The following is a 23,329-nucleotide window of genomic DNA, read 5'->3' on the forward strand; positions in this document are numbered from 1 at the left end:
AGAGATCTGAAAGCCATTAACTCTGGTCCTGGCTAGGAGGAATGGGGTGTGTGATGGCCTATTTCTGTAGGCTCTATATCTCATCAGGGGCTCTCACCCCACACTCCATGTTGTGTGATTTATTTGGCCTCAAAGTTCTTTTTTTTTTTTTTTTAAATGAAGTGTGTGCATGTGTAAGCCCAGTTGTGCAAGCTTGCCTCATCTATGTCTTCCATCACTCATAGGCCTCGAGCCCAGTTGTCATGGAGATGGGACACAGGTGCTCCACTGGCTCCCTAGACACTTGTGATGTCATTATGGAACAGGAAGAGGAAAAAGTTTTGCTCTAAATTCCCCTCACATATAGAGGACTACTTAATCTTGCCCAGAACATTGTTATGACTCAAAACTTTACTTCAGTAACTTTCTGGGTCACCAGTCTATGTCAGGCTATTGAGTCTGTTTCACAATAGTCCATTCAGTGTGCACTGCGGGCCAGCTGGTAGGGTACAGCATCCACACTCCGGCCAAAGACTCTGGCTGCCGTTTGGAGCAGTAACTCTTTTTCGGGCAGGTACTCTCCTGCCAAAATACAATGCTGACAGATGACCACTGACAATGGTGCCCAGTGATGTGCACATAAGGGCCACTCTGGACCACGTTTGTGCTAAATGTCGATTGAAGCTGAGGAGGAGGACAGGCCTGGAATCAGTGTCTGGTAAATGATTTGAATACACTGAAAATGGGCTATTCAATAAGAAATGAAATTATAAAATTACTCTATAGCATTGTGTATTTATTTATATAGAATTTTTTATGAGAAAGAAGTTCTGGTATTCATTTAAGTCATACTCTTGTGACCTCTCTCACTACACACTAATACAACTGAAGAGTAGGCCCTTGGCAGAAGAAGAAACACGGGGTTAATGCCTGTCTGTCCTCAGGTCTCAAGTCTGAGACAGGAAATGAGCTTCTGTGTCCACCAATCACTTTAGATAATGGAGAGATTTATTAGAATCAGGCTGCTGCTGCTGTGCCAACCCTAATTAATTTTCCTGTGTGTGCGGATATGTGGTTGTGTGTGTGTGTGTGTGTGTGTGTGTGTTAGAGAGAGAGAAAGAGTATGAATTACAGAGAAAGAGAGAAAATTAAACTGAGGTGTGAATATATATCCAAATGGACATATTTCCAGACAGGTTTAAGGCTAACATTTGTTTTGGTGAAAGCAGCAGGATTCAACCTGACTTGTGCTCCCTTCATTGTAAGACAATGTAAAACATGTGGGCTTGGCAAACCACAGACCTATAGATCAGACAGTCAGGACCAAGCCAGATGGCCCCGGCCAAGCAGCCCTCCTCTCTGTCAACTGCATCACTAATTAGGATGTTTACATTGGGCCGCATGTGTCTGTGTGCAAGTTTAAGAGCTTCCTAAATGAGTAGAGATTAGTAAGGTGCTAGCTGATAGTGCAGTGCTGCAGCTTTTGCTAAACCCTCACAACTGTGGTAAATGTGTGAAGTGTGATGTAAGCATAGCTGGGTAAAATGATGAATGCATTTTGAATGTTTTAAGCAAATGAGAGTGGTACTCGGAAAATCTGCAAGCCTACTTTTGAGAGTTATTTAAATTTCTTGCTATGGAAAGATAAACTACCTCTGTATATGCAACCTCTGGTGTGATGGGTTGCATTAGTCTCTCTCAATGTCTGTCATTTTGACAGACAGGGTTGCAAAAAATCTGTCGTAATCTATTATTAACCTTCATTTGAATTTTCATTTTTAATGGTAATGAGACATAGCCTCATTAGCAACTTGATCACAATAACATTTAATATACAGAACAAACTTATGCATGTATAAGGGCATGGAGAGAAAAGATGAACAAAGATACCAACTGTGCACTCACTTTTCCTGTCAACACCTCACCACTGCAGGTGAATAACAGCAGAGGGCACCAAAACACAGCAGTCATCAAATGATGCAAATTTACATAATTAGACTATTACAATTAAAATATGAGCAAACTATTTACAATAAATTAAAATGAATTCAATTAACCTGCTGCGGCCTTGACCTTCCTCCTGGCCCGCAGGGACTCACACTGGGTGCTCGCTTGAGCGTGATCAAACGCACTGGGAGATTGCTGCAGATGCGATTGTTATTAGGTTTTGCGTCTTTGTCTTGGACAGACAACTTCTCAACTTCTCAACTTTGCAGTTTTAATTTAGTTCACAAGGCTGAACCTGCATTCAACTGCAACGTGTGGAGACTGGAATTACCAGCACCTCTTCAGGACAGGGTACGTGTGTGTCTATGTGTGGTTGTTAATAGTGTTGCGTGTGAATTAATTAATCTTACAGTAGATCAGCCACACTGTTATAATTTCGTGACGGTACGTTTGTGAGACTATCACGCTGAAAAAATGTGTCCACAGACACATAAACACCTGCCAAAGTACTCAAAACCAACTCTGTGGTAGTTCCTGCTACAAATGGTGTCTCAAGGACCACATTTTGCCATGATGACACACACACACACACACACAAACACACAAGCTCACAGGGTGAAAACAATAACAGCACCGCTGCTGTAGCTGGTAATCAAGCAGTTTCAGATTCTTTGGTTTTGTCCTGCACTGTAATTCACTACCACTTCTCTGCTTGAACATAATGAACAGGTTGATGCAGTTTTAGAAAATAAGCAAACCCAACTGTGTCTAGCTAAGGAAAATCCTTTATTTAGACACCAGGGAAGAAGAGGTTTATCAAGATGAGCTGAAGAACTCCCTCACACAGGCTCCAAGTCAAACACCTACCCTGCTACCTTCATAATAGCTATTCAGCGAGAATGGCATTGCCTCATCTCCTCTCTTCTAAATCACTGCCCTCAATTTCTCCATGGGTGACCAGTTCTTTTCTCGTATAAATCTTAACTTCTGCCACCACTTATATCTTACCACTCTATTTTATATCAAAATGTTCTGGATCTCTCTTGGTTTCTCAATTACTTAAAACCCCCCTTTCTTTTTTCCCCTCCACACCATATCTCACTATTTCAATCTCGTCCACACTCTCTGCTACTGCTGTGTGTGCCTGGAACCACAGCAATGTGACGGGCGAACAGCAGGAGAACATGTTGTGGGTTTTCTAAATGTTTAACATGCAGTCAGATTTGTTTTATTTGCAGTAATGGCTTCCTCTTAACAAATAGCTGTCAGCAGAGGCAGCCAATGTCTGTGTCTGTGAGTGCGAGGGAAATTTATATACGTCAAACATGACCAGCCATAACTTGTGACTAGAGATACTTTAACTCGCTCATCATAGATCTTGTGTGTGTGCGTGTGTGTGTGTGCGTGTGTGTGTGTGTGTGTGTGTGTGTGAGTGATTGTTTTTTGATGCTGTGCTACCCCTCACAATACATCTTCTGTGATGGCTGGGTGACTGGGCAGGCCCCCTTCTAGATGGTGGGGTGGCGTAAATCAGGGTTGATTTGGCTGCCTGCCACAGATGTGTCAGCTCGCCCTGTCCAATGAGGATCCAACAAATAGCATTCCATGTCAGTCACATCACACTCCATAGATCTTCCAGACAGCTACAGTATCCTCCTGCCTTTTTAAGACAGTCCCCCCCCCCCCCCCCCCCGACTTCTGGTAGTGCCCCCCGCATGTCCCTCCTATGGATTTGCTGCAATAAAATGTCATCTCTCTTCCTTTGGCCCCTCAAATAGTCCTGTCAGAGTACTTCCACTGGATCAAAAGCCCAGATGGCTACAGTCAGCAGGAGTGAGAGGGAAAAGCATCCAGTACAAAGACTGGAATGGAATTGGATGACATGGAATACACTGGGTTCAAAACCCCATTGTGCTGCAAGAGCATAGGCACAGATCTTTGTTCATTCATGTGCAGCTCCAATAAATAAATGTAGCAGGAGATGGGGAGGGGAAAAACACGAGAAACAGAGGAGTGGTGAGACGCTGAGAGAAAACCCTTTCTTAACTCAAGCTATACCTGCTGTTCTCATGTCACAGTTATTTTTTAGAAGGAAGCAGAGCACCGGTTCCATTTCTGCGTGACTGCTGTGCATGTGTGCTTGCCGTCATGTCTGCTTTCTGTGTGTAATTTCTCCAGTGACCATGACAGAGAAGCAACTGCACAAAGTGTGCAGTGACAAAGCGGGCTGTGTTCATGCTGCTGTTCTCTTCCTGCCTCTGCAGTAGGACAAGCAGATTGATGCTACAGCAGTGGAGCACTGTTTCGCTCGCACGTCAGGTCACTGGCTGCTCTTTGTGCCTCAGGAGAGAGCAAAGGAGGAACATGGCTCCCTCTTTGTCTATGTCCTATCGGCCTTGTTCTCTTTCTCTTCTGTTTTCTGCCTCTCTTCCTCTGTCCACAGGCTTTTCTTCCTCCTTAAGTTAAGAAATATTACAAAGAGCCACCGGTCATCAGTTTACTCCAGTTTACTCTGACTTCTGCACAACACAACACAGGCTGGCTGGGCAGGTGAAGTCCACAGGATAGCTCAGTATAACATGAGAGACTGCGAGGGCACTTTTTATGCAGCCTCAAGGTAAACACTTGAGACCGAGTCAGTGTGAAAAATTATTAGCGTCCCTGATAACGCCCCCGCAACAGCTATTTGATTTAGAGAGATCGAATTTTCAAAAGCGAGGAATCTGCACTTTGTTGTGAGAGGATCTTTGAACATCAAAAAGAATCAAACGCTGTGATATGAGAAACGCAAATTAACTAACATGCACGCATGCCAGCACTAGGGACAGTGCAGAACATCTGTGATCAGCATTAGTCAGATGGATCTGCTTGAATTAGCATGAAAATCCAACTAGCAGACAGTGATAAAGGCGAGTTTCTCCCAGCGCACGGGGGAACGAGGAGAACGACAGACAGCAAGAGGGAGAGAGGAAAGGGCAGCAGAGATTGGGATGTTACAAAATAGTTTTATATTTTTACTCCAAATGCTGCAGCATCTCAGTTTTGTAATTTACTCATAAGGGCACGGGAGCACGCTGGAGAATGTGAATATAGTTTGAGCAACAGCGTGAGCGAGAGGGATATTAGAGAGATAGTATGGAGAAGAGATGGTGCTCAGAATAAATGGGGAGGGGAGGAAAAATGAGAGAGGCAGACAAGGGAACTCATTAACTTCTCTTTAATAAAGCCCAAGTCACATGGGGACCCTTTCATTCCTTCATCTACCCAGACACACACACATACACACAATGGCACACAATACACTCTAGTGCCACAATGATCACCTCCACATACCAAAATCATTTGACTCACATTAAAAACCACTAACCTACTGAACTTCATTAGTGATGGGATGTCCCCGACAAACCTCTGCGACTCTAGAGTTACTGCAAGCCATGCAGCGCTGACAATATCCTCTCCGCTGCTTTATGCTGTGAATAAATTACTGGAGTGCTGACAGTGAAGATGCTGAATGTAAATATTTTGTAGGCTCAACGCAACTCAATGCCATAAAGAAACTCAATATCTTAAAGCAACAGCATGCACACTTCGAGAAAATGTGCAAATATGAAGCAGAGGCAAAACATTTTTCATCCATTTTCTCTTTGCGAGCCATCTTCAAAGACTAAAAAGGGAAAAGCATTTCCATGATAAACACTGAAAGTGGCGCTGGGCTCAGTTCCAGATTCCCCTTTTGCCGTAATCGTTTGTGGGATAAGTTCGCTCTGACTCGGAGGCAGAGGAGCGGGACTAGCATGGTTCGATACTATAGGGAAGGAAAGCAGGGATTGTAGCATTAAAGCTCCCTCTATATCTGAACATCCATGCCTTCCCCAAGGGCCAGACAGCTAGGCTAATTTAAGAAGCGTGGGCCCTGTCAGCTGTCATCAGCATGCGCGCTCACAGACACACACAAAACACACAAGCGGGCATATTTATCCAAAAAACACACATAGAGCGCACATGCACACGAACACTCGCTTTACAAAGCTAATTCCAGAAGTGTGGGCAACTGTCAGAAGTCATCATCTGTGAGTACAAAGCCGACCAACATGTTACACAACCTGCCGCTGTAATGGGGGAGGGCGAGAGAGAGAGGGAGACAGGCAGAGGGAGAATTATTGATTAAGGCCGACTAAAAACAGTGAAACCAAACAGGAAATAAATTTGAAGTCTCTACTTTACATGGACCCCATCAATCCAGGCCCACTCCATACGACCCTTTTTTGTGCTGTGAAGGTGTGTTAATCATATGAATGAGTGTTTGGGTCCCCCAGGACTGAGAAAAATAGCAGAAAGAAAAACAAAGGAGCTCCTACACACCATGAGGGACATTGCCAACATGCAAATCTTAACAATGGTGTGTCTGTCTAAGCAAGGTCAGTCAAAAGAAACAATCACCCTGGTGGCCCAACAAAACCCAGAAACACACACACACACACACACACACACACACACACACACACAGTCTCTCTCTATCCCGTCAAATTCAGGTAAACACACAAATACTCCAACGTACAAATTCCAGTGAGAGACAGAGATGAGGAGGATATTTCTTTACTGTTCCCAAATTTAAAATAATCACATCCAGGTGCTCTGTGATCAGGAGGGGTTTCAAAGCGGGGTTCTTGAAATTGCCAGTCTCCAGGGGCAACTGCAGCCTGTCCTATCAGAGACACAAATTCGCCGCCCACCTCAATGGGTTGCCGACCATTTTGTGTCACATCAGTCCTCCACTACAGAGATCAAAGGGCCTTTTAAACGGTGATCAAATAATTCTAGCAAACATGAGGCAATGGCTGCCGCCTAAGGAATCCATATACCAGCAGTCGTGCAATGCGGCTTCCCAGTAACTGTGTGTGGGAATTCATTTTCCCAAGATACTGTATGACATTCCTCAAGCAGATTTCCATCTCATCGCCACTGTGTGCATGATCGCTCATTCACTCATATGATACAACTTAAGGGTTTGGCACTGAAATACATTAGCATTTTAGAATGCATTAGCATACCCAAAGGGAACTGCGGTAACATTGATTACAAGTAACCGCATGCATTTAGATGCTAGATGCTGCTCTGCCTCTGATCACACACAATATGCCATAGCTACACCCTGCCCTTCCCCCCTTGCACGCACGCACACACACACACACACCTTGTCTCGGTGAGGCAGCCCCGTCCCCTGCTGTGAAGCAGGTGCCGTGATATGATTCTCCCTCCCCTAATGCATGCTGACACACACACACACACACACACAGAAAGCTCATGCACACACATACACATGCATGTCTTCAAAGACAGAGCTGTGAAGCAGAGGTGACAGGTCTCTGGTTCCATGCCATCCTCAGCAAATGTGGCGCTAATTGCCATTCCCCCACTGTTCGAGAGCAGTGTGACTCCAACATGGGGTCCATATGGACCCCAAGATGGAGTCATCTTCTGCCCACTAGATCATCATGGGAAGAGAGGACAACCGAGTGGTGCTCACAATGGGTAAGCTAAACAAAATTGAAAAGTTGTAAATTTCTTTGTGTGTTCAGCTCCAGATCATGAAACAGGCACATGTAGAAGCTAGTGTTGTTAGTATGACAGCTGATTAGAGAGATGAGAGATCTGAGTGTGACACCTCTAATGATCTCTTCATCTGATTGACGGGCTAGGCAAGGCTCCAATTCACACATCGAGCACATCACAGACTGTGATGCACATACAGAAAAGAGGGTCAGTATGTCAGACACACACACCCCACACAGACACACAAATGCACGCCACACACACACACACTCTGTTCCAATGAATGTTAGAAAAAGACTATTTGCTTCCATAAATCCCTCCTGTGACTTCCAGAATATTCCGCTATTATGTTGGCCCGAGCAGGGCTATTTCCTCCTCCAGTTAGGCTGTCATCAGGGGCATTGTACTGTATTGTCTGGGAGCAGGCCTAAATGGGCCCCTCTCAGGGGTTTTTTTCAGGTACTTTCATGGAAGAATGGAGAGGATATTCATATCACATTTCAGTTTTTCTATCGCTGAGCAAACACAGTTTTGGACAACACACAGAAACGCCTGTACTGACATACACGTACGCACACACGCAAACACACACCGGCACTTCCTTCACTGACCCAAACGAGCGAGTCAAGCGCATTCCTGTTCCCAGTGATTTCCTCCATCTTCTCCCAGCAGACAGGATCCTATTACAAGCGCTTGACTGTTATCTCTCGCAGAGGTAGCAGCAAATACAAATACAATAATACAAACTGCTAAGTGAGCCTCCAAAAAATTTCCATAAAACATCTAAAGGTCTGGAATGAAAATACGTGACCCCAAGTTTATTGAACACTGACCGGGAACCGTTCCCAAAATTGTTCTTGCAAAAACATATTCGATTAACCTGCTCTACTAAACAGGGACAAACTGATGGGTCCAGACTTCTTAAAGGAACTGGCAAGCTGCAGCAAGCTCCTTTAATTGCACTCTCACTGATCCATCACGTGATTATTGGCAATTATCTGTCAATTAGCAATGTGCTGATGCCACCACGATGTGAAAGGCAAAGCAATCAGGAGCTGTTAGCATAGAAATGGCCGTCCATACTAATGTCCCGATCTAGTGTCCAGCTCACAACAGAGGAGCCTGTGCAGTCTGTGTGTGTGTGTGTGTGTGTGTGTGTGAGAGAGAGAGAGTGTTTGGTCCAGTAACTAATCTCCAGTGTGACTGTAGAAATCACAGCAGAGCAGAGCTGTCAACACTGTTTCATGTCTACACTGCTCAGTAGTTTTGGAGGCTCCTAAATAGGATACATATGCCATTCAAAATGACCTTGACTGAAACACACTTAACCCTTCTCTCAGTAGCCCCCTTACTACCCATCATCCCAGTGAGGTGCCCCATTTCTTGGAGTCATGTTAAATCTGGAAGGAATATTCATGTAATAGAACTGATTTTTTTTTTTTTTTTGTGGATAAAAGCTCTATTAAAAAGATCTGTGCTTGGGGAAGTGGTGGACGTAGATCCAAAAGAGGAGGTGGAAACATGAAGACAATATTTGAAATACAACTAAAATACATCTAAAAGCAATTTGTGACTTATAATTCTATCATATTTAAAATATTAATGTCCTTGAAGTGATACACCGTTGTTTCTTTTGGAGTTTTACTCGCCAACTTCGGGACATCGCACAAACCCTTTGTTTGCCCTGTTAAATATTTACAAAAACACAAAGAGACACATAAGAGATGACAAATCATCCTTGTAACCACCGAACGCAACCAATCCATCAGACACACACTCGCCTCTCAAACAAACAGAGGATGCTCACGACATCTGTCATTCCCTCCCCATGCTGTGATCCATGATATGATCGTACCGCTCATACATCCTGGACGATTCACAATCAATCTTCACAGCCAAGGCAACGGACAGAGAGAGATTCAGAGAGAGAGAGAGAGAGAGAGGGAGAGAGAGAGGCTTCGTGTTTGCTTTTGTCTTTTCCGCTTTTTTAGAGGCACTGTGACCATCCATCATGCTTTTCCTTTTAGAAGCTGCTGCATGATGTTTATCAAAGGAAGTAGATTTTCAAAGCATTACCTGAGCCTCCAGTTGATTGAGAACATGTGCAGAAATGCAAGTCACTCTCCACACTTCCTCTGCGTTTTCAACTGTCAATAACAGCAGTGCGAAGGTGTCCTCTTTCAGCCAATCATTGACAGGTGTCTGAAAGCCCTTTTAGAGCAAGCTGAGTGATTTTTGTTTTTTATACTTGCTGGGATCTGCTCGCACACACAAACACACACGTGGGGGCTCACTCAGTGACCTTGTCAGGAGACATAACCATCACATGAAGAGAGCATTGCACATCTGTGTCTCTCTGTTCCACCTTGGGTTAGGTGAGTCAACATTTTTCAGTGGTTTTCAGATATGTGAAAATGGATGGATGATTTTGGGAGGGGTTGAGAATCAAAAGCCAACAGTTGGGCTGAGAACATTCAGTTTTTCAAACAGCATAAGCATGATCGGCACCAGGTGGGCTGTTAAGATTTTAATGGAGCCCTTTTATTCAGTTTCAAAGAGGGGCGTCATCAGCTGTTACCCAAACACTACTCCACACACATAAAAGAACACGGACAGTATCATTACATAGTAACACATAATTTGTGGGTGAAAGCACACAGAGAGACAAAAACATGATTTCAGTAGTTGGTCAGAAAAAAGAAAAGAAAAGAAAAGAAAAGAAAAGAAAAGAAAAGAAAAGAAAAGAAAAGAAAAACTTTGACCAAAAACAAGCGTGAGTCTGCAAATCACAGTGGCCTAACACACTCACGCACAGCCTTTAAATCTATACAATTATAGAGGCATTGTCTCTCCATCGCCCTAACCTGTTTTGTGTTGTCTGAGGCAAGGAGAACAAAAGCCTGGGAGACTGTCACAACAACAAATCCCTGCATGACTCTGCTTGGCCAGCTGCTTTAGTCGGGATCGCCGTTTTGTGATTGGTTTTACACAGTCAGTATTGACATTCACACAGGTTGGAACATGATAAATCCACCTGAAATGGTTGGGAGGAACTGAGTAATGCGCTTCATTCAAACTAAAGAACTCTAATACTGAAATGATGCCCTTTCACAGGGAAAATGCACTGTGTTCTCTGGCATAAAAGTCATAAATAAATATAGACAAATATCCAAGACCTCCCTGACAGAGATCAGCATGTGTCTACAAAATATCCACAGCGAGGGCTTTCAACGAACTTAAGCTTTTTTTGAAAAAATAAGCCCACACATATAATTCCAATGTATATTAAATATGAAGTTATAAGAGTTTATATTGCACATTATGTTAAGTTAGAATAAAGGTTCTAGAAGATTTACTTTAGATTTACTTTATTTAAGATTTACTTTACTTTACCACAGAATAAGATTCTGTGGTAAAGTAAAGTGAAGGGGAACTATTCAAATTTTGCACTGTATATTTTATATATAGTCTAGGTGCTAGGAGGCAGCAACCTGAGAACCTACAGTCATGATGAACTGCTGGAGTGAACAGAAATGGCATGTTAAATGATCATTAAATTACACACTTTAGCTACACCTTACAACGGCTGTGTGACGTTTTGATTAAATCATTAATCAGTGATGTGTGACGGACAATATTTGTATAGGACATCATGATGCAAGAAAGTGTTGGTGCAGTGGTTCCTGTTGTTCCTGTAGTGGTGGAGATGCTGGTCAAACACTTTCAACAAAAACAGTTGTTTGATTTTTTTTTTGTTTGTTTGTTTGTTTCTTAGTATTTTTGCATTAAATAGTTATCAAACCTGTGGCTTTTGTTACGTCAAATGTTGACATTGCTCAGCTCTGTACCTTAAAAAACTATGCAAATCCCCATCATAATAATAATAACAGATATGAAACTGCATATCACACACTCACAAATTCAGTTGCAGAGCAGAAAACAAGTTTAGCTCAGTCTAAGCTAAGCAATTCTGAGAAGACAACAGAACCAGACAGACACTCACTGTTCGTACACACATTACACACTTCCTGCCTAGTTAGGCATTTAAAAATCATTCATCATTTACTGAGCCTGTAGGAGAGATACAAGGCAGTGCTGCTATGCATTTATATAGAGAATTTATGATAAAAGAGGCCAGCATTTGATATTACACATTTATAATCTCACATCACATGTATGATGTATCTTTTGATATTAACAGAATTTCCTCTACAACTGATATGACACAGTTGTAAAAGGCAGCCCTGGAAAGCTGCTGTACAATTACATTCAGCTCGGCTCAGTGGGGACGTTTGTCATCTTGACATATCATCAGTTGAGTGCAGCGTGGCCATACTAGAAAATTTGTGCATCTGAATGAGCACATCTGTTCACTCGTGTCCGCATTCCACTTTACTTTATTTAAATCTACCTTACTTCACGCCATATGTGTGTACAGTATATTCCAGCAGTTCATTTCCCCAGCTCTCAGAGATGGGCAGACTCCACCCAGACATCAGTGTCAATCTGATGAGTGGGTGTCTAACAGTGTGTGAAGCTCACATCAAAGGCATGCCGCTTTAAATGCCCAGCCTTGGGAGAAAGCAAGGAGGGGAAAGACTTCATAGGAATAAGGGATGAGGAGGGAGGGAACAATTGGAGGGGGGCATGAATTTTATACTCATTACAGAAGAGGTTTGGGTTGGGAGTGTATGCCTGAGACTGCTATGCTAACAAGTCGAATCAAGACATCCTTCATAGATATAATCGCAACGTTAATCCACAAGCTAACACTAAACAGCAAGTCCACACACAGGCATGACTCACTGCAACAAACAAGACTCTCCATATCATTCATTACCAATGAGTTCTCATGAAAAGGCAAATCACACTCCCCACATTCAAGGAGATGTGTTCTCACAAAGATACATGCAGGCATACACACTCTAACGGGCTGGATGTGCTTAAGGGTTAGCAGCCAGAACCACCAGCCTCCTCATTAGCACAAATAAGATCGTAGGCAGATACAGGCCTATCCTTCTCTCCCCCTCTGTCTCTTCGTCCCTCTTCCCCTCTGTTCTCGTTCACAAATGAGTCCTCATCCTTGTCCTCTAACTCGCCTCTAAGAAAAAGAACAGCACATGGGTCTGTAGGAGGAGGACGCAGAGGAAGGAACACAGCAGCGTGTCTATGTGGGAAATTTCCTCTTAGACTTACTTAGTCATCTGCTAAAAAAAATAAATGTTATATTATTAGGGTAGGATTTATGACACAAGGTTGTTTGGTTGTGGTGTGACCTCTGGATGCATCACATTAAAATGACTCCCCTTGGCCAATACTGTAATAACTATTCATGAAGGAGAGGGTGGGTCAATAGGTCAGCATGGGCTGGGATCAGTCTGTCAAGTTGGCCATCAAGACAAAACATGAATATAATAAAATATTCAAACTGGGGGAAATATATTCTGTAATACTGAATATTAGATGAGCACAATCTTGAATTTTCAACCAACAGACACTCCCAGGCTCCTGATTCCTTGTCTATTTTTTTTTCCTGTTTATTCTCTTTGCCTAAATCCAGACAACAGAACTTGAAAACCAAACAAAACACCTCTGACCTTGGCTCTTTTAGGGAAGTGCCTCTGTCACCCTGTCACTTTTCTAGTTGTAGTCAAGGCAGCCAGGCAACTGCTGGTAGATCGAGATGCTGTCCACTCATTTCCCATTACCTTCTGTGCTTCAAATCAATAGTTAATTACCTCCCAAAAAAAAAAAAAAAAAAAAAAAAACTCTCTTCTTATCCAGCTAGAGAAGTGTGCAGTGCAGGGCAGGCAGAAATTTGCTTGGCAGAGGGGCTCAGTGTTCTGCGGGGTAAAAACTGTTCCACCACTGCTACTTATTGGCCCCATCAGTGTCCCTCTCAGAAGCTGGCATTCCATTTTGCGCTGGGCGGGCACTTCATTTCTCTCCACCACACAATTTCCATTCCTCACGATAGCGCAGACACACACACCGAGGCACAAATATTCATGGACAATTTCTCTCTATCTGCCCCTCTCTTGCCAAGAAACCAGTGTTTAATAAGATATTACATTTATGGTGAGGAGAAGGGCAGGCAAATGGTGAAATATGTCCACATGTCCTGAACCTGGGAGAGGCAGTGGCACTTACTCATTAATAATGGGACAGGCCCCAGGCCCAAGCCCTTAGCTCTCCGTCTCTACTCATTTCCTTTCCACACATCAAAGCTATAAGTGTGTGGATGGCTGTGTATATGTGTGTGTTGGGGATCTTGCATGTTCACATCTGTGCTCGTGTGTGCGTGAGTGTGTGCGATTGTCAGTCCCTATGAGAAACAGCCCGTGGACAAGCCGGCTTTTATTTAATCAGAAGTGAAGCAGCTTCCACCAGCGTTTGTAATTTCAGCCCTATTAACTGTCTGCTGTTAATTCCTCTGAGCGCTGGAAAGGCAGCATCCTCTGGGCTGCTGAATCACTTAAAGTGCAAAAAGTACCACAAAGTTTGTTTCTTTTTTCCTGTACAGTAGCAACTTCATATCATGTACATTTAGGCAACAGATTTGCTAAATAAACACAGCGATATGCAGGGAGCTAGTGTGTGTGCTAAACTGATATTCTTATCAGTTTTATTGCAGACTTTAAAAAGTTTCCCACACACTGAAAGTTACAAAAACACTGCACCACTATACCTGCCTCCACTCACTCCATGGTCAGCCTCTGTCCCGCCAGTCTTCCCACTTGCATCCCTTAAGCCTAAGCCGCAGGGCTTGAAAGTCAAATTAAATCATTCTGGGCCTGACTCAAAAACAGATCTCATTATAACAATCATAAATGAACCTCTTTGTTCCTACAAGCTTACAACCCCAACAGTCTCTTTACTCCCTTCCTGTTCCTGCCAGAGCTGCGTCTGCGACGTCTTCAGAGAGACAGGCTCATATTTCACTTTTTCCTTGTAGTAAACCCTATAATGCTCCATAAATGCATCTGTTTTTCACTAAAAAAAAGGCTGGGGGAAAGAGGCAGGTGAGAGAGGGAGGAGGGGAGAAAAGAGGGAGAGAAGCAGAGAGAAACAACCAATTATTTCCAGGCAGGACGTTTTGAGTGAGAAGGTGGGAGAGAACTACTCTCAGATTTAATTAAAACTTCTTAAAAAAAAACAAAAAAAAAACAGAACAATCTGGCAGGGAAGAAGGAACAGCCAGGAAGTCAAGTCAACAACAAGCCTTTGTGGGTCTGGACTGTCCTGAGCTGAAGTAGGGAGGGTTGGGGTGGACAGGGGCGAAAAGGGGCCATGGAATGGAGGAGAAATGGTGAATATGGGACTGTAAGCTAGAGGCCCCAGGAGCCAGGCTGCGTGAACAGTGGGAAATAAGACTCGATAATCAATGCTTTCTCTCCTCGCCTCTCAACTCAACAAATATCGAAGAGGCTCCCCTTTCCTGCTGACTGAACAACTGTCACCCAATCTCTAGGACAGGTGATAATGGAGGGGCCTGAGAGACAGAAAAAGAATGAGAAAAAGCACATTTTTCACACCACCATCCTCGAGCGATGGGGAAGCTGGGTCACTGCGCCCAATCAATTACAAGTATTGCCATTTTCCACTAGGTGTAGCCTGGAGGGGTATCTCTAAGTTTGCGCTCTTGTGCACATCGAGCCTTGTTGAGCATGTCTGTGGGTGTGTGCGCGTCTGTGCCAACGTTGTGTCCTCGCCATTTAAGAGAACTGGCTTTACCAGGAAACAGATGACTCACACAGTTTGGGGTTGAACTGTGTCACGAGCGTCACCGCTTTCACTCCGGCGCTCTAATGTGTTTCGTGTGTTGCTGATGCATTGGGTCTGCTTCTCCCTGAGATTGCACAGATAAGTCCTCAGCCCTCATCCCACAGTCAGCCACCTGCTCTGATAAGGGCCAAGCACGAAGCAAATCGGGTGGCACCTAACACTGCCGATAGCATCTCTGCAGCAAATCTCTGAACACAGGAATGTGTCAAAGGCACAGGGAGACAACATGGTCAAACACAGAAAACATCTCCTCTGCGAGAGTAAGAAAAGAAGTCGAGTCTGGAATGGTATGGAAATAGATACACAAATAGGCACAAAAACACACATACAGTGGAGCGCCTACTGTTTTCACTCTCTCTCTCTCCCTCCATTCTCCCCTGATACCATTCATTCTCACACTGAGATGTACACAAAAATGTGCACACGCATATCAGCCCCCAACCTGCATCTACCATCTGGCCTTCCCAAGGCTCAGATGTCTCTGGGGTAGGGTGAACTGTGAGAGAGACTCTGCCTGTGTATTTGTGTGTGTGTGTGTGTGTGTGTGTGTGAGAGAGAGAGAGAGAGAGAGAGAGAGAGAGAGAGAGACAGAGCAAGAGAGTGAGAGAGCAAGATACAGAGAGAGAGAGACCGGAGGGAGTGATCATATTATCCAACAGAAAATACGCACTATACATTATACTGCAAAATGTGAAAAGAAAAAAAAAACAAAAAGAAAAAAGCATACAAAACCTGCACAGACCACAGATTCTTGCCACAATGCAAATGCAGTACTTTCACAGGAAAGGCAGCACAACACATTTACAGCACTACAGGTACAGGAGCTGCAGGCAGGGGTTTGCACTTGGGGTCGTCATAGCCGACTAGGCTGCGTAAGCACACCTTAACACCGAGTAGTCTTTTCACTGTGGGCAAAATAAAGGCTCCATTATGGGAGGAGACCATGTCTGCTGCCCCTGCCAGCTATAATGGCTTTAGCAGTCTACTGACGACACAGGCATCCAAATATACAATACACACACGGTGGCACAAAACGAGTGGAAAATTGATTTCTACTTCAGGTGGTCCCAGGTCAGCGGTAGTGCCTCGGGCCAAAATACACTTGCACACTCATGTGAGCACTCACACACACAGTCCTTCACGTCCTTTCAGTCCTGCAGTCTCAACCCATGGACCTATGTTACTCCTATATTTTCATTCTTCTCTTTCCTAACCATTTCAAATGACAGAGGAAAAGGAGCAATCTTCCATTCACATCCATTAGACTCAACAGGACTCTTTTTACACGCTGTCTCCTCTGCACAGCCGGCGAGCTCGCATGCATGCCCAACTCTCACATCGAGTAGTACAGAATTCTTAAATCAGCACTACACTAGCCTCACAAAGCCAGTCTAGCTCTCTACAAGCTGGGTATTTGGTGCAAGGTTTAAGTCTGGGAAACAACTGAGAATCATTTAAGCCTGACCAGACACATTGGACCAACCTGAGAGCCTGCAGAGTGTTATTCACCTCTTTCAAGAAAAGAAAGCACAGGCGTAAAATATATCAAAGGAAGCATTATATTGCAAGTGCATGTCCTATTTTGGATATTTTAAGGAGAAATCCAAGTGTTGATGTGTAGCAAAAACCAGTAACGGCCAAGTTTGTGATCCATTTGTTATGTTAATGTCCGGGAGAGGCAGAGAACTACCAATCATCTAGAGGAGCATACACTCCACTTAAACAGACACCTGTCTCAGGGAAATGTCTCACGAGCCTTTCCAAATCACAACTCATGCAGCAAAATTGTGGTCCTGCAAAGCTGGGGGTTATTTTTGTCAGGTTACAACTACACTTGACTACACTCAAAATCAGTTTTAACACAACTCCAGTAGCTTCCCTGCTCTGATTAAAAAGGGAGCTCACTGACTGAGTGATATCAATAATACGATACTTTATGAAGCCCAGGAGGCAGATGCTGACCGCTCTCAGTGGTGAGGTCAGAGCAGCGGGTCAGCTATCACACCTTTTGCCCCCGTAGAGATGAGTCAGTGTCTCGTTGAGGAACACTTCGGGAAAGCAGTCAGTTGCAGAGACAGGGGCTGGAACATGCTCTGTCCTCTAACCACGCTAATGCTTCTGAACAGCATAACTGTTATCTGTTGCTTTATTACTATTGTTTATTCAAGCTGCAGTATTCTCCGTTCCATCCATTTGGCCCCCGAGGATGAGGCATTACCACAATAGAGTGCAGGTACTTAACACAGCATCCTTAGGGAGCGGTAACAGCACATTACTAATGTTCTCTTATCATATTCATACTGAACGCTGCTGCTGTTTTACCCTGGTTGTTGCATGGCTCAGGTGTCTTCTGTATGTCAGATAACTGAGACAGCCCAGTGTTCGCTTATTTCCACAACCGTGTTCAATTTCAGGCTACTCATCTGTAAAACATGCGTACTATATCTTTTTTTGTTTTTGAAACTCACAGACCTCCCTCCTTCTGTCTCCGTCGTCTTTTTATCTCCCTCTATCCCAGTCTTTCTGTCAACCGCTGTTTCAACCCCCCCCCCCCCCCCGTTCCTCCTCCCTCCGCCACCCAGATCCAGGCCGTTAAAAGAGCGGGCTTATCTAAGCCTAATTGGTTTAAGGGCAAACAGAAATAAGCAATGGCTCTGTAAGTAGGGGAGAATTACTGCTGCTGTTGGCAAGAACCATCCGCACACCACGCTGAGAGAGAGAGAGCCAGCAGAAGAAGTGAGGAGAGAGACAAGAGAGGGGAACGGCGAGATTAGTGAAGAGAATTATGGAAGACAGAGTGGGATGGAGAAATGAGCGGGGAAAGAGGGAGGTGTAGATGAAAGTGGGCAGAGAAAAGGTGAAGAGGATAGGGAGAAATGGACAGAGAAGACAAATGAGGGTGAAACAGAGCGCTGCACATGCTTCTTTTTCTAATAGCATGCAAATCCCCGCCTTCACTCTCCTCTCTGTTAGCCCTCTGCTTTGGGTCTGACTGCACCTCCACCCTTCTTCAATAACTTGTCAGTGACTGAATTTCTGTTTGCAGCAGTCATGTCCTCGTGTGTGTGAGACTGCGTGCATGTCACTGTGTGTGTGTGTGTGTGTGTGTGTGTGTGTGTATTTGTGTAGCTCTGCCTAGACTTTAAATCCAACAGGTTCAAAGTTCTATAATCAACTTCACACTCGATCTAATTGTTCTGGTCCTTCATCACACAAACACACAACTTTACACTGTAACACACACACCACCGCATACACAACCTTCAATTCTCAATCTCATTTTTCTGTTCTATCAACTACCCATCCATCCTTCCATCCTCATTCTCCTCATGAGTTTCATTCATTCCATAGTTACTCAGTTCATTAATGGCGTGTGTGCCGTTTACTGTGAGCGTGCATATGTAGGGAAGTCTAAGAAATTATTCAATTCGTCACAACTACGTGTCCATATGGTCATGGCTGCTCCTCACTCTAAAGTTACCAACACACATCCACACACACACACACACACACACATGCATACACACAGATCTCTGACACTTGGCTGATTTGGACTCATAATCAGATTAAGGGCGACTGGAAGGCAGGGATAATGTGGTCAATGGCTCCACTCTCTTTCTCACACACACCCACACACCCACACCCACACCCACACACACACACAAGCAAACAAAAAAAAGAAAGAGCAACAGATTGGAGTTCAGATCAGTGAAGATTTTAACCTGCCCATGGGACAACCTCCTTTCAATTAGCGACCCAAACAAGGAAATCACTTTCATCCTTGTTACTGAGGTAACCCAGGGGCCATCTCCCTGCCCATCTGTTTCTTTCTCATCCCATCTTTTTAAGTAGAAATCCCACACCCCTTTCCAAGCAGGGAAATTTCACTCCTCCCAACCCCTCCTCCACTCATCTCTCGGAATTGACATTTCTGCTGTCATTTCACATTGGGTAAACATTTGAACCTGAAAATATCCACCCTCGCAGAGGTAGCAATTTGGGTCTGGGTTTGGTATCCATAGCTGTGTTGAAATCTGATGAGCACAAACAAGAAAGCCACCACCGAATTACAGAGAACAGCCGGAGCTGGGAACAGTCCAGGAGCAGAGTTGTAAATGATTAAAGAGAAAAGCTGCATGTGAGAAAACTCGTTTTATTTGTGCGTTTCATTTTCTTATTTATGCTTTTGGGAGTGGATACAGGCAGCCACGGGGAAGCTGGTGAGTTCCTGCGCATGCTTTATTGGTGAGGATGAGCTACTGGACAATAAAATGAGAGAAGACACTGTGGTGCTATTGGGATATCTATCCAGCAGCTACTGTCTGAGGCCACAGCCCAGTGTTCGGTCCCCAGGGGCCCACAGCGGAAATGAAAAACATGTTTAACTGAGGAGATATTAGCTACTGGTGGCACCAGTGCTTGTCCAGATGGGAGTGTGAGAGAACGAAAGACGGAAATAGGAAAGACAAAGACAGAAAGAAGGAAATGGGGATGGATGAAGAGAAAAGAATACCGGGACAGTCTGAGAAAAGGGGAGAGGCAGCCCAGTGTTTCTTGTTTTTTGTTTGTTTTTTGAGTTGTTGATTTCTAAAAGTGAAATATGTAAATTTCAACCAGCATCAAATCCAGGTTACATGAAGATTTACAGCCAGCACAATGCACGATCTAAGAGTTTGTCTGGGCAATTCAACATGCTACAGAACGATGCACTGGAGCTTGTGGTAATAGTATTTCATGTACAATCTAATCAGAAAAACGTAACAGGAATCCTTGGAGGCGTGACAGCTACTGACAATGCAACCTTCCTTTCTAACTAATTTCTCATGAGACAATGACAATGTAAAACGATAGCTACAGTTTACTGAGGAGACTCTTCCCGTCCTGCACTCGGTCGTACAGAGCGAGAAAGACTAAAGAGTGGGGAAACATATCTATACAGCCGCTAATAAACTACCGCAAAAACCGCAAAAAAAAAAAAAAAAAAAAAAAAAATCAGATTCAAATCAGACAAAGTGTCCCTCTCCAAGTGCACACGCAGAATCTGTCGGGAGGACTGCCGCTCCCGACAGAAAGGGATGACCGCGGCGATCTGCTGCGATCCACGTGTATGTCATCCCTGTGTGTGTGTACACGCCGGAGGCTCGGCGCTGCCCAGCATCCCCGAGGTGCGGAGCGCGTCTTGGCGAGGAGGAGCGTTTTGTTTTGTTTTTTTTTCCAAATCTACAACAAAAAAAAAAAAAAGTAAAATCCCGATTTTCTCATTTACCTTCCATCGCAGAGGATGTGATGACCAGCACGCATAAAAGCGCAAACAAATCCACTGTCATGGCAGAAGGGTAGTCTCCACAGCGTGTCCCCAAATAACCAAAGACGCACGGCGCGCGTCAAAAGAATCCCTCGGTTGTCAGAGCGGTACTCCACCAGATAGCCCGTGTTGTGAGTCACATTTCAAGCCGTAGTAAACAATGTGTGACAATCGGCGCAGGGGAAGAGCGGAGTGTAGGGACTGAGGGGGTGCGAGGAGCAGGGGATGGGGGTGGTGGTGGTGGAGGGGAGGTGGGGAGGGGGTGGGGGGACCCTACACTGCCTGCTCACGGCCCCAGTGGAGCGCCGGGGCCAATCACCGACTGGGAGCTGAAACTCACTAGCCAATCGACAGCCCCCCCCGCCCCGCCCACCGCGCATTGTCAAAACACAAAACTTTTCCTTGACCTATTTGAAGCGGCGTCCGCTGCACTGAAGGGAAATAGCGCCACCAGTCGGGTTGCTGCAGCCACTGCATCGCTTGGTAAAACCTAGAGCCAAGCCTACCCCCCCTCACCCCCCACCCCCATGGGAGACGATCTAAACGGCTGTATACTTTGTTCAGTGGTCTGTCAGCCTGTGATTCAACCTAATCCTGCTGTTGAACCATTAATCAGACTCATTGATGTCACGTGGCTTTTTTCCCTCTTCCCCTGGTTGTGAGTTTTACACTCAACTGAGGATGTTACATTTTTCAGTCATCATAAGCATGTTTTGTATAATCAAGATTATAAAGCTAGTTGAGCTGTGTTTTTTGTTTGTTTGTTTGTTTGTTTACTTTGTTTTCATTACTAAACAACAGCCTGATGATTTGTTTGCCAACTCTTCCACCCACCCAGTTAAAGCAGGGTCTATGGCTTTTAAACCCCTCTGCGCGTTGACACCATACATTTTTGAAAAAGTCTCAAGCAGCCCGATCCATGGTCTGGCACCCTCACTCTCTGATTATGCTCACACAGGTGCAGACCCCATTTACCATCAAGATGTTCCTTAATAGCATTGGAAAATTCAGCTGCACCTCATAATGATATTAAACAGGCGGTGCACATCAGCTTGCACCCTTTGCCCCATTGCCCCTTTTGTCTGCACGTGTGCTGCAACAGATGGTACACACAATGAGCTTTTCCCCCGCAGGGACCCAGAGAACCAGGGTCTGCCTCAGCAGAGGAAGGGGGCAGTTGCCACAATGTAGCCCAGAACCATACACCTGTCTTGGGCTAGATATGTCCCTCAAGTCCCTGGAGCAGAAGAATTGGGATTTGGTTGTTAATCTACAGCCTGAGTAGGCCTGGTTTTACCCCGGGCCACTGAATGGCCTAATACCTCAGTGCTGTCCCTTCGCAGCACACTGGCCCAGATACTTTTTACCTGCTTTACTTTTTTTGGATTTGAATGGATTGAAAAGTAGATTTTTTCAAAATATTGCGTAGCTTATAAAATAAACGCCTAGTTTCTAGTTTGTGTTGACCCTAAAGAGGCCAGCTGTTTTTTGTCCAACAAGCCTGAACTGTTTTCACCACATCTATCTTTTGTGCCCCTTTGCGATTCAACTCCTAACCTTTACAATGACAAAACTCAAACACATTGTAAATGAAAAGTGACTCACACTTAATAAATGGTTGTTCCAATTGTGGCAAAGGCCAGCAGATGAACTGGGGCAGACACAGTGGTTCAGGAGCATCAGACAGCGGTTGCTAACTTGGGAAAGCAGTTGATGAGAGCATTTGTCATTTTTAATGGTTGTGGTGAGGAGTGGCCCTATAGTGTGACATGGCGCAGCACAGCGTGGCCCCTGGTGCTGGCTGGTTTGTAGGCCTCTCATAGCCACCTGGCCTTATTTGTCACGAGGCCAGTCATTATCACCTATGACTGCACAGGTCATCTCCAAATACAGGAGCAGCACAGAGCAATCTGTCCCTGTTTGCTGTCCACGCCCTGGGGGTGGGAAGGAAGGAAGGAAGAGTATGAGGGGTTGTAGGGACAATAGTGCTGCTGCTGTAGCACATCCTGCCTTACAATGCACACATAGACAAACGCACGCATACAATAACACAAATGTGCGTGCAGTCGCTCACCCACACAGCACTCTGATAATGATCCACACAAAGCCACACAAGCACTTGCATACTTCAGCTCAAGAGCTTCAGCCCAATACCAATACTGAGCCCAAACACATTGTAGAGAGCCTCTCATTCTCTCCGTGGCCTGATTTTTTTCTGTGTGGTTAAGCCTACAAGTGCAGCATCCCAGTTCTATTTTTCTTTCCTTCATTCCTCCATTCCTCCGTTTCTCAATTCAAGACCAGATTCAAAACAAAATAAAAATGCAACCTCACCAAGTGGTTGCTCTGGGACTTGTGATTGATTAAATGTTTTTCCATTCCCTGCATTCTGTGAGCTGACCCTAAATTTATTGCGATTTTGACCTGTAAACATCCAGCCAGTATCTGCCTCTCCATGACCAATGTGCCATGACCTTTACATTTCTCCTCCCTGTCTCCTGTTTCCTGATTCCTGTTTGGTTGCTGGAAAAAAATCGCAGCTCAAGTTTTTTTTTTTTTTTTTTTTTTTTGATGGAGTCAGGCAGGAAATACAAAATGGTGTATAGCTTGTTCTTTACACTGACAACAACAGTAAGAACAACAATATGTGCTGTACACAAGGAATTGGGAGTTCAAAGTTTACTGAGACGCACACTCATTATCTGGATTTGCGATACAGGAGTGCATATGAGCAGTATAGTTGGTGACAAGCAGACGTAC

The 23,329-nt window shown here is 44.5% G+C and overlaps 1 protein-coding gene across 2 annotated transcripts in view; it reads right to left on the reverse strand.

Moving 5' to 3' along the window:
* LOC139629056 (ephrin type-B receptor 1-B) overlaps positions 1 to 20,758 on the reverse strand; it is a 152,292-nt gene extending 131,534 nt beyond the window's left edge. The window contains exon 1 of one of the 2 annotated variants that reach the window (XM_071491404.1): positions 20,531 to 20,758. In XM_071491404.1, coding sequence (XP_071347505.1) covers positions 20,531 to 20,591 — 61 coding nt within the window. In that variant the 5' untranslated portion in view covers positions 20,592 to 20,758. The remainder of the gene's footprint in view (positions 1 to 20,530) is intronic. The other variant, XM_071491405.1, reaches the window with a different exon arrangement.
* Positions 20,759 to 23,329: the final 2,571 nt, after the last annotated feature.

The sequence above is a fragment of the Trachinotus anak genome, unplaced genomic scaffold, assembly GCF_046630095.1.
Source record: "Trachinotus anak isolate AG129_WGS33_773 ecotype Australia unplaced genomic scaffold, CSIRO_AGI_Tana_v1 ptg000012l, whole genome shotgun sequence".
NCBI classification, from domain to species: domain Eukaryota; kingdom Metazoa; phylum Chordata; class Actinopteri; order Carangiformes; family Carangidae; genus Trachinotus; species Trachinotus anak.